The sequence below is a fragment of the Lissotriton vulgaris genome, chromosome 9 (genome assembly GCF_964263255.1).
Source record: "Lissotriton vulgaris chromosome 9, aLisVul1.2, whole genome shotgun sequence".
NCBI lineage: Eukaryota > Metazoa > Chordata > Amphibia > Caudata > Salamandridae > Lissotriton > Lissotriton vulgaris.
The window spans coordinates 1180048958-1180061326 of record NC_141697.1 but is presented as its reverse complement, the minus strand read 5'-3'; the positions used below and the strand labels follow the sequence as shown (position 1 = coordinate 1180061326).

The window sequence follows — 12369 nt, the reverse complement described above, 5'->3', positions numbered from 1 at the left end:
TTGGAAACAATGACGTTCAATCTCAAGTCACATGTCGGCATTATAAGTATCCATCTGTTTTTAACGAGCTATGTGGAACCTTATTGTGTTTTCATTTACCTTACTTTTCCTTATTTTGTATTTGAATTCGGTATTTTGTATTTCGTACTAATTTTGTATTAATTTAATTTGCCTCCTTACTTACTTTATTGTATTTCAACCTGAAAGAACCACGTACATATGTACTATTGCTTGTATTCTTTTTGTCTTCATTTGCTGACCAATAAAAACGATTTGAACACAAAAAAAAAAAGTTACTTTTTCGATGGTTATCACACGTTCTTGAGAATATGCCCCTAAATATTTTGCTGACCAAATTTGTCATGTTAGCCATAAACAGGTTTAGCCACTCAATGGTCACACTGGGGGGCCCGCCTCCTCACCCTTGGTAAACCCTTAGCTCGCTTCCCCTCTCCAAGAAGTTTCTCTGCATTAGGAGTCATCTGAACTGAGCTTTGTGTGTTTACTTACGTGAGTTTATAACTATTTTGTCATTGAATGCTGTGCAATTGTATCTTTCATCTGATGAACTGCTGCTATTATCCGGACTTTGTGTGTTCATGAACTTGACAGTAGCGGCTGGCAAGTCCCGAGAATGGAGGGCCGGGTGGCACAAATAAAACATTAAATTAAATAAAACACATTTACCTTACTGCAATGAACTCAATGTTTTCAATTGTCTTCTCTCTTCGAGGCAGGCTCAAAGGCCAATCTTGGTGTGCTCTCATGCTGTTCCCCAGCATGAGAGTAGCACCCTGATTGGAGGGAGCAGCCTGTCTCAGCGCTCCCCAGCACAGCAAGATGGACGGCCAAAGAGACATGCACACTTTAGAAAAGTGCAAAGGCAGTCCACCCTCCTCACTGCTGGTGCTGCCATTCAGCAGGCCTGTCCCGTCCTGACACTCCGTTTGGGACGGAGTGATGAAAAATAAAAAATAGTAATTCTCTGGGGGCATTTCAGTGGGGCGATGTTCCTCCGCTATAACGGAGGAGCCGCCCCCGGAATGTGAGCTAATGATTCCTCTGTCATTGAATGCTGCAAGAGTGCATCTCTCATCTATTCTCTGGACTTTGCAGTATCACTTTGCCATTAAATTCGACACTTCCCTGCTCTTGTTATCTTTTAATCTGATGTTTGTTTTTACCTGCCTGCAGAGTATTAGCATTACCCTGGTTGTTTCCTATTTCAGCCATTTAGATCAATAGGGTCACCCTGTCTCCCTCAGAACCTGGGTTTATAATTTCAAAGCTACAAGTGGTTCTGTTGGGTAAGTACCATAGGGCACTAGTTCAGAACCAAATCATTTCTTTCTCACCAATTTTGTGAACAATTTATACAGAAAGTAGTATGGGCTGTCTTAATAAAGAACACAATAACAAATGAAAAGACAATTCAGTGGGTGTCTGTGGTGACATATAGTGAAAAAAGTGACCTTCAAATTCAAACAAAAAAACAGGACAATAATATACATTCTCTGCCCTTTTCCGGTCTTTCACTCTAGCTCATACTATTTTCTAAATTAATCGCTATAGTGAGCCTGGACATGAGATGGTTACACGTCGACGTTTTGACCCTGTGGGTATATGTGTTTGTAGATACATCAGGTAGGGTCTTCTTCAGGACAAAAAGGGTGACTAGCGACAGCCCTTGGTGGTTGGATATTCAAAAAGAATGAATCTTGGTATTTGTTATTGTGTTCTTTTTTCATGACTGTTTAGTACTAATCAATATTGATTTTGAAAGAAATGCTTTAGTTCTGAACTAGTTTCCAATTTCAGGGTCGTTTTGCTACTGTGGTTAATCAACCGATTATGATTGTGACACTTTGCTGCCATTACTCGGTTCCCGCTTTAGCACTTTGTTGTGAATCTATATTCTTTTTTACTCACTATGTTAATCAGATGAAGTGTCTGTAAAGTATTAACATTTGTCCAGGCTGTCTTATTTCAGGTGTTAATTGGATAGGACCACAAGGCTGTTTTTAAGGTTTCCTTCTCCAAGCTGGTGGACTTATCTTTGCACAAAGAACCTCTTGCCGCGAAACAAAACTTTGCATTCCCATTGGTTATGTCGTTTTTAATTTGTTCTTTTACCAAAACTGTAATGATTTGTAATAAACCAAACAATAGAGGTAATTGTGAGGAACTAAAAGAAGTACATACATTAGATGGTTGTGGCTTATTTTATTTTAAAAATGAATTGTAAGAGTACAGACAGGACAAGTACCTCAAATGCAAATGTCTTTATGGTTGATCAATTAAGATAACTACATAACCAAGAACTCAGATTTAAACTTATACATATAAAAATACAATTTGAAAGAACACCTCATTAAGATTGGCCTTTGGGAACCTCTCTCGCCAGAGGAAGCACAGCATGTACATTATTAATGTACTCATTATCTCTCTCTCAAGTTCATTCCAGCTTCTCTTAATTACCCCTTCTTTTGCCTCACTGTCCCATTATCATTTTTCTGTCATTAACATTTTTCTTCCGCCCCTGCAAGATATGGGGCACGATTGTCATGTTTTTAAATATTTCAAGACTACAGCTTCAGAATTGCTTTATTAACTTGCTTTTGCCACATGTCTTTTAGCAAACTTAGCAAAAGAATGCACCATTTGTCCCTCTATTTTTTAAAATTTTCCACTCTGAAAAGTCACCAGCCACCAGTGTCTCACAGCCATATTCCACGACAGGAACAGAGCCAGAGCTCGGATAGAGTTCGCTCTGTTGTCCATGCACGGGATGAATCACTGATTACAGCACATTAGAGGCAACTATAACCGAACAGAAGAACCTCAGCTTAAAAGCTTGGTGCCAGCTGCTAATGCATTGAAACTGAATTTTAACGTGATGAGGGCATTTGTAAATGTCCCTTTTTTCAAATGTCAGCTAAAATGACACAAAACAACATACCACAGGCAGATCAGGCACTTGATAAGGGGAGAGGATGTGGTCCGTCGCCTAGACTGCTGACTTTGGTGCTGGAAACCAGGATTCGAGCCTCGGGGTCGCGTCCATATCCTGTGATTCTGGGCAAATCACATAGGGGCAGATTTACAAGCCCTGTACGCCACATTTGCGTTGCCGTTGCGTCACTTTTGTGACGCGGCGCAAAGCCAGCACCATGCTGCGGGGTATTTACAACGTGATGCATCTAGGGAAATGCATCACGTTTTAACTGCGCCACATGTGGGTGTTCCCGCACAGGGGGGCGTTCCGACGCAGGAACACCTCGGAAAAGTGGCTGAGTGAAATCTACAAGATGTCACTCAGTCACTTTCCGACCCCGCTGCGTTAAAACCTTACGCCTGCTTGAAGCAGGGGTAAGGAATGACGCAGCACAGCTAGTACAGGGCCACCCCGAGCAGTGCTGGAATTGCGTCGCGCTTTCGACACAACTCCAGCACTGCGTCAACTTTCCGGCATCAGATACATCATGCATCTTTCAATTCTTGCGCCATAGTGTGCCGCATTATAAATGCGGCGCATCCATGGTGGCGCAAGAGTTGTCTGCCATGACGCACAATAACTGGTGCATCCCTACTGATATGCAGGGATGCGCCAGTTATTGTAAATCTGCCCTGTAATTTCCCCGTGTCTGAATGTGTAATGTAAATGCGGTGCTCATGTAAAGCACTCGAATACCTTCGAACGAGTTTGCGCTATATACATATTCAACAAACAAAAAAACACAAAACCCACAACGTTTTCTGGTGAGGCACCAATGCCCACATACCACGTACATTTCTGCCTTCCATACTCCCTAGGAAAAGATAACATAACATAAAATAAGCAGCTCACTAACATGACAGCTCACCAACATAAGTTGACATAAACCCACAGAATAACGTAGTCCTTCGCTGGTTACTCGCACAGTTGAGGCTGGTTTGAGGGAAGCGCACTGCTGCCGGCGCACTCAGTACAACTGAGGCAGCTAATGCACGTCATCAGCTCGCGACCGGGGTTCCTTCTCACCCACATCCCTTTTATTTGGTCCTCTGCGCAGTGTGAGCTTCATGCTGACGTAATAATGCCAAATGTCAAAGTTAAGTGCAAGGATAGCATCCCATCAAAGATGCAAAGGAAAATAGAACATCTGGATTCCAAGATAAACAGCAGGGGAGGAAGATGAGGACCATCCTTGAATCCCAGCCTTTATGCAAATTCTGTCCCTCTTTTCACTTACCAATAAATTAGGGACGTTGCTGGGATTATAAGGCCACAACATCATTACAACACTCCTCCCCTTGCAGATGGAGATCAAGTCACGCCATAACTTTGTCATCATAAATCACTTTGCTTCATAATCAATTATTGATCCGTCACCTTATGGTCTCTGTAGAGCGGAGACTGTGGGCTTGTAGGCTCCACTTGCTTCCACTTTGCTGCTGTCCTATAACCTGCCCTCACTGTGTTTGGGCTGTAGGTGTCCTGCCCACAGCCTGGTGGATCCACATGTCCTCGCAGTCTCCGTCTAGTTGCCCTGCTGCTCAGCATCCCGAGGCCTGTGGGTGAGGGATGGCAGCGCTGTCCACCTGCCCCTGCAGCCCTTGTCCGTTGTTTGCTATGGACAGACCCCTGTACCTTCTTCCGCCCCTGGCATCTTCGACACTCTCCCTCCCTTGTCGCTACTGGCCTCCTTGTGTTATCCTGTTGCTGCCCTGGTCCAATAGGGCAGATTGAAAGGTGCCCGGCATTTGAGTGACCCCTCCCCACACCCTTTGTCCTTGCCTTGTTGGGGGCCTCCTCCTGATTTACATATTCTTTCCCATCCCCTTATCTGACAAGATGGGGAAGGGGGCACTTTGCATTCCTGGCCCGTCAGGCCCTCAGTGGGGATACCCCGCCCCGCAAAAGTCCTTCTCATCCCTGCGGTCTTTTCCAGTCTCTCCATGAAGTTCATAGAATTTAAGGGGTTGAGATGGTAGCAGAGGGGGTTGAAAGTCATACCTTCCTTATGTTCAGGTCCCAATGTACACATGAAAATGTGGGGTCCTAGGCCTCTCACCAGCCATATCTAGGCTCTATCAGATTTCATTTGTGTCTCCAGGATGGAAGGACAGGTGGTTGATCCTAGGACGGCACTCAGAAAAGTGGACATTTGAACATTTTGAGGATGGATGTGTTTCATGTGACCTGCTCCTCTTGCCCCTCAGTCGTGATCATTGTGTCTTGGTGTCCTGTTGCAGTCCAGGTGAATCTCTCAAAAACTTGTTTCTGTGGTGCTTGTCTTTGTATGAGTAGGGCGTTTACTTTGACTATAGTCCATGGTTGAGGGCACATGGTCATGGTTTGTATGATCTTTGTAGGGGTGCTGCATTTCTTCACTATCTGCACGGTGATGGTTTGTATGATCCTTGTCGTGGTACCACATTTCTTCGCTATCTTGAGTGGGGATCTTGGTGGGGGACATCCAGGATGCAGTGGTGGCTATTGTGTCTCTCACTGTGTATTAACATCAGGCATCAGATGGAGTGCAAACACACAATAACCAGACATCGCAAGACATCTACCTAAAACAACTCCCCATGCTGACTATTAGTCACTGGGCAAACTGTTAACTTGGACTACCCGTAAATGGAGCCAGGATGACTGAGCTCCAGATCACAAGCGAATGCACTCACATTGCTACTGCACTCACACCATATCAAAGGCGCACCAGCATCCAGCCAGACCCCGGGCCATGTTAAACATCTAAGTCATGCAATAATGCATATTATCAACATAGCCCAACACCCAGTACAAAAAAAAACACGTCCTGGGAGATCGTACTCCGCACAAAACCCCAGGGTTGTGAGGCTGCACACCTACGCGAGCAGAAACTTTTGATTTTACCGCGTTCAAAGCCTAACCCCAACCACTCCCCTGACGAAGGGCTGAACTAGCCCGAAATGCATGGGATGTATGGGAGAAAAATTGTGGATGTATTTACTGATGCTTAAGGAATACTTGTACCACATCTAAAGAGAAATGGAATTGCAATGTGTTGGACTTGGCCCTTCTGGCAGGTTCACCCCTAATCTTTTTGCTTTTAATCTGTGATCTGTGTTACTGATTTTCTGGTCTCTGCGCACTTTTTCCCTGTGTCCCAGAGTAAAGTGCGTGCATGTAGTTAGGCTGGCCTGCTCTCCCATAGCAATGCATGGGGAATGTCTGTGTCCCTGGTAGTTCCTGATGCGTGGGGAGTGCAAGCTCGAATTTGGTATGTGCGAGCTCGTGAGAATGAATGCTTCGCAATGGTGTATGTGGCATGTGTGTGTCATGTGTAGAAATGCCACTTCTAGGACTTGGCATATTAATGTAAAATATGCCTGCCGTGTGATTGGCTGGGGCTGGCTGGTGAGCCTGGCTCCAGGAAGGCTGGATGGGCCTGCCCGGTGGTGAGTGTGGAGATTAGCATGTTGATGGCTTGGGAGGAGTGCACCTGGTCCCTAATGGGGCTGGACTTTCCCCACACAATGCTGGCTCCACCCCCTGTAGTGCGACTGATGACCCTAGCCCTGCCAGTGAATGAAATGGGTGGTTGAGCTATCAAGGGTACTTCAAAACCAGCTGCAACTGGTTTCTCCCCCACCCTGCACCTACAGACAAAGGAATTTACTGTATAAGAAGGGGCTGTGTCCCCTTACAAGTTGTTCTGTTCTCTTCCAGGATCCTTGCCAGAGGGGGCTGCTGCTGTTGCTGGGGCCAGGAGGACCGCCACTTGGCTTGTCTCCCTGCCTGGAGACCCAGTGTGCTGGCTCTGGGCCCAGCCTTGCCCCCCTGCCTGCCTAAAAGACTTTGTGCTGGACCTTGTGCTTGGTGAGCGCCCTCCCTTGTCCCCAGCGCTGGGAGCGCTTTGTTTCTGCCTCTTAGCGCTGTGAGCGCTTTTCCCTGCCTGTGTAGCGCTGAGAGCGCTTCTCTGTGTCCCTAGCGCTGGGAGCGCTTTTCTTTGCCGTGAGAGCGCTTGGGAGCGCTCCGATTGCCAAGCCGGTGCCACCCGGCATTTGCCCGAAATTGCGCGCGCAGCGAGTGCCTACCTCGCTTTATATTTTATTTAAAGGTCGGTGCCTACCCGGCATTGCCCCGTGGTGTTTTTATTGTTTACAAGCCGGTGCCCACCCGGCATTGCCCGTGATCACCGCCGCAGCCCGGGAGCATCGAGAACCGTTGCCGGGCCGCTGCCTAGTGCGACCCGGAAGTGCTGAGCCGACCGGCCAATTGCAGTGCGGCCCGGGAGAGGCGAACCGGAAGTCCCGCCCCCCACCGAGCCGCGAGACGAAGGAAGCAGCCGGCCGTGTCCTCGACGCTCCCCGAGAGAAGAGGAGCCCCGCGCTGCCCGTAGAAGTGAGCCAGCAGTGTTCCTGCCCCCGCAGCTCCAACGAGGACCCGGTGAGTGCGGGGACAGGGTCTTTTATGGTTAGAGTGGCCCCGGTTGGCAGCGGGCCACTCCGACAACCCGGGCATCCAGTTCTCGGAGTCCCCCGTGAGGGACTCCCCCAAGCCCGCATTGGTGATTAGGAGCCCCGAGGCTCCTGGGGCCAATCTGTATTTTGAGCCCCGAGAGGCTCCATGCCCACAGCGATTTTGAGAGCCCTGAGAGAGGTTCTGGGGCCATCTTCATTGTTTAGAGCACAGAAGCTCTAAAAGTGCCAGCATACCTGTTTTGCGAGCCCTGAGAGGCTCTAGGGGGACACAGGCAGTTAGTTGGTCAGAGCCCCGTGGCTCCCACGCTGTGTTCCCTCACCTGTGTTCCTGAGCCCACATGGCTCCAACGTTGGCTATCTGCGATTCACAACTGTCCAGCACTTAGTGGACAGTTGCTACGTTTAGGCTTTGTGTTCTGGCTGCCTGTGCAGCCTCCCCTGACATTGGACTCAGGGCATTTCAGCCCCTTGCGAGGCCAGTTGGCCTGAGGGACAGTTCTAGTGTGGTGCTATGTGCACCCTGCGCATTGTAATTTATTTGTGTGTGTATGATTCCTGCGCAAATGTTCTACCTGCACCTCTGAATATGTTTTAATGCCTCATGTGCAATGTGTGGATGTTATTACCTTTGCTAAAAGTGACCTGCTTAGGTATTTTATGTTTTATCCCCTTTGCTAAGAGTGACCTGCTTAGAGGATTGTTTATGTTATTACCTTTGCTAAAAGTGACCTGCTTAGGTATTTTATGTTTATCCCCTTTGCTAAAAGTGACCTGCTTAGAGGATTGTTTAGGTTTCCTTCCCTTTGCTAAAAGTGACCTGCTTAGGTGATGGTTTTCCTTCTATAGGTCCTGATGATAAGGTCCTAGTTCCCTGCGTGATTTTCCTACAGTGTTTAGGGTTGCGTAGGAGGTATTTACTCTTTACCAGTGATTACTGGTTGTGTGCTGCATTTACTATTTTGGTGCTACAGTCAGTATATGTTTATGTGCTAAGTGTTATACCTACAAGTATTATTTCTAACAAGTGCCTACCCCTGACAGTGGTCCATGTGGCCCTGTCCTGTACATAATCCCTTGTAAATTCTGCCCGTGCCTGTTGGCACATTGTAAAGTTTGTGTGTTATCTAATGTGTTTTTACTATAATACAAAGGCTATTTTTTATATAACCTTGTGTGGAGTTTCCTTTGTGGTGGGCCTTGGGTGTTGTTGCTGGGGTGCGTGCGCAAATACTTAGCTCACATCGCCTCCAAGTTTAGCCTTGCTGCTCGCGCCAGGTTACCTAGAGGGTGAGCAGGGGTTATCTTGGCGTGTAACTCCCTTGCCCTGACTTGGGAGTGGTGGTCTCTGACTGACCTTGGCGCAAGCCCTGGCCAGCCAGGGATCCCATTTCCAACATTGGACGCAGCGGTGAGGATAAGGATTTGTGTTTGCGCTGTACCACAGTAGCGACAGGCCGCACTACAAAAATCTACATTTTTAGATAACCACATTTTGGGGATTATTGTTTTTTAGGTGAAGATCAGTATTGCTTCTCCTGAAAGGTGTCATTTTGTATTTTGTCCAGTACCTTGTTCCCCGCCCTGCTCCCAGAGTTTGGTACCTGTGTCGCTTATGGTCAGGTTGAGAAATCAGGGGTGGTAGAAACTGCCTTACCAGTCCGAGGGGAGGGTGTGTGTGAATGAGTGTGTGTTACACTGGACAGAGGAGTGCAAGTTCTCTGAGATAGGAATCTTACTGAATTTTGTTAATTGTGTACTCCTGTTAAGCTCAGACCCCCAGGTTCCCTGTGTCAAACTTTTCTTGAGAACGTCCGCCAAAATGGAGCCTGCTTTTGATCTCTGTGGTCTTTTTAGATACAGTAGGTTAGAGCTGGTCAGATTCTGTGAAAAGGGAGGCATAGAGGTGAGTGAGTTGGATACTCAGTCCCAGCTTAGGGACAGCCTGATCCTGCGGCAAAAGGGTCAGTGGGATCTTGAGCACAGTGAGAGAGATAGGGCCCGGGCCGCACACCATGAGGGATGTGAGTCTGTGGAGAGCCCTGAAGATTCTGATGAAGAATGTGAGTTGGATGATGATGACAGTGAATGGGCACCAGCAGATAGTGAGGACCCCATAGGTAGGAAGTCCCTTGCTGGGTCCAGTGTCAGTACTAGCGCCCCATCCCTTTCCCTGTCCCCAGAGGATTGGTTAGATAGGAAGGAAGAGAGGGAGCATCAGCTAGCAATGGAACAGCTCATGTTAGAGCATGCCCAGGCTATGGCGCAGCTGGGTGTCAAGAAACAACAGCTGGAGATCGAGAGAGCCTTAGCGTGGGAGAGGATAGAGGTGGAGAGAAGGGCCATCATCCGTGAGAGAGCAGCCCTAGAAGATAGACTCTCCCCTGCCCACAGTTGTAATTGTCTGGATTCCCCAGGGAGGGTGGAGTCCAGTGGTGGCAGCGATTTAAGTGTCAGTGTAGACAGTCCCACTCCCAGTTCCCTGAGTCTAGTACCTGTTTCCCCAGAAGAGGAGTTCCGGTTGAAATTCAGAGGCATTAGGAAACTGTCTCACCAGTCTTGGGAAGAGTTTGTGGATGACTGTCAAGGTGCACTGTCTGATTGGTTAGAGGTTCACATGGGAACTGAGTTTGCCAAGCTATTTGATCTGGTTCTAAGAGAGCAGGTGCTCAGTAGTTGTTTGCCAGAGTTGTGCCAACACCTGTTGGAATTTGGGTTGACTGATCCAGACACCCTTGCAGAGGAAGCAGACCGATGGGAAGGTGCGAGAGGTTCTTTAGCGTCTCTAGTGAGTGATTCCAACAATAGTGGGTCAGGTTTCCTCCAATCCAGCGTGGTGGAGGAGGGTGAAAGTAGCCCAGCTAGGTCCCAGTATAGTGAGGAGGGTGTAGGGGCTTACTGCCTGTCTCAGAGGAGCGGGAGTGAGTGTGAGACCGAGAGTCCCCAGACGCCCGAAGCCCTGCCTCAGAGCCTGGATGGTTTCTTTAGGGAACACCAGGGTGGGGACCTAAGCTTACCTGTTAGTTCACTTGAGGGAGATCTCCTAGTGTGTAGAGGACCTGGAGCATCTGCAAGCGGAGCTTCTATGGTTGTAGAGTCTGGCAGTACTGCTCCAGTATGGAGGGTACAGAAGTCCAGCGAAAGGAGTGATTGGGGGATAGGATGTGAGTCCCCAGAAGTCCTGGAGTGCCAGGCAGTGATTCCACCAAAGGTTCTAGGCCGGAGGTTGGAGGTCCAGGTTCAGGGTTTGCCTGACCTGAAGGGTGGGAATACTGTAATCAGTGTCCTGACCAGTTCTTTCTCCAGAGGTACCGCCCCGGTTGGGAGGGAGCAGGACTCTGGAAGGGGGTGCAGAGGGTGGGAGAGCCCACCTCTGACCCCGGTACCACCTGAGGGGTTAAACCCTAGGTTGGGAGAACAGTGTTTTGAGGGTACCCCTCGAAGGAGGAGGAGGAACCCTAGGAGAAGAGGTAAGGGGAGGAGAGCCTTCCCTGAGACTCCTGGTCCACCTAAGGTTGTAGACCCTAGGCTGGAGAACCAGTGGCAGTCTAGCTCTGTCTTGCAGACAGGAAGAGTGGAGAATGGCTATTATGTGCCAGGGGTTACTACCCCCCACTTTGTGAGTAGGCAGGAACCAGTGGCACCTGGGTGGCCTAGGGCCTGGTCCTGGCCGAGGGCAGCTGGAGAGTACCAGTGGGGTAGCCCAGTTAGTCCCTACCATAGTTTTAGAAAGAACCCCAGGGGTTCACCGTGGCGTAAAACAGGAGGGTGTCCCTGCAGTTGCGGGCCCGCGTCCGTCTTTTATCGCCCCAAGCAGGGAAGCCCATCACGGTGGTGATTGGTCTGCCCTGCGTTTTGGCTGGAAGGGGGTTGTGTTGGACATGGCCCTTCTGGCAGGTTCACCCCTAATCTTTTTGCTTTTAATCTGTGATCTGTGTTACTGATTTTCTGGTCTCTGCGCACTTTTTCCCTGTGTCCCAGAGTAAAGTGCGTGCATGTAGTTAGGCTGGCCTGCTCTCCCATAGGAATGCATGGGGAATGTCTGTGTCCCTGGTAGTTCCTGATGCGTGGGGAGTGCAAGCTCGAATTTGGTATGTGCGAGCTCGTGAGAATGAATGCTTCGCAATGGTGTATGTGGCATGTGTGTGTCATGTGTAGAAATGCCACTTCTAGGACTTGGCATATTAATGTAAAATATGCCTGCCGTGTGATTGGCTGGGGATGGCTGGTGAGCCTGGCTCCAGGAAGGCTGGATGGGTCTGCCCGGTGGTGAGTGTGGAGATTAGCATGTTGATGGCTTGGGAGGAGTGCACCTGGTCCCTGATGGGGCTGGACTTTCCCCACACAATGCTGGCTCCACCCCCTGTAGTGCGACTGATGACCCTAGCCCTGCCAGTGAATGAAATGGGTGGTTGAGCTATCAAGGGTACTTCAAAACCAGCTGCAACTGGTTTCTCCCCCACCCTGCACCTACAGACAAAGGAATTTACTGTATAAGAAGGGGCTGTGTCCCCTTACAAGTTGTTCTGTTCTCTTCCAGGATCCTTGCCAGAGGGGGCTGCTGCTGTTGCTGGGGCCAGGAGGACCGCCACTTGGCTTGTCTCCCTGCCTGGAGACCCAGTGTGCTGGCTCGGGGCCCAGCCTTGCCCCCCTGCCTGCCTAAAAGACTTTCTGCTGGACCTTGTGCTTGGTGAGCGCCCTCCCTTGTCCCCAGCGCTGGGAGCGCTTTGTTTCTGCCTCTTAGCGCTGTGAGCGCTTTTCCCTGCCTGTGTAGCGCTGAGAGCGCTTCTCTGTGTCCCTAGCGCTGGGAGCGCTTTTCTTTGCCGTGAGAGCGCTTGGGAGCGCTCTGATTGCCAAGCCGGTGCCACCCGGCATTTGCCCGAAATTGCGGCGCATAGCGAGTGCCTACTTCGCTTTATA

General features: G+C 49.1%; 1 protein-coding gene across 1 annotated transcript in view; it reads left to right on the top strand.

The window, feature by feature from the left end:
• The window catches only part of LOC147692984 (uncharacterized), a 39696-nt gene extending 28409 nt beyond the window's left edge, over positions 1–11287 (top strand). The window contains exons 2-3 of the mRNA XM_086939567.1: positions 9110–9717; positions 9787–11287. Coding sequence (XP_086795693.1) covers positions 9110–9717; positions 9787–11287 — 2109 coding nt within the window. The remainder of the gene's footprint in view (positions 1–9109; positions 9718–9786) is intronic.
• The last annotated feature ends 1082 nt before the right edge of the window (positions 11288–12369 follow it).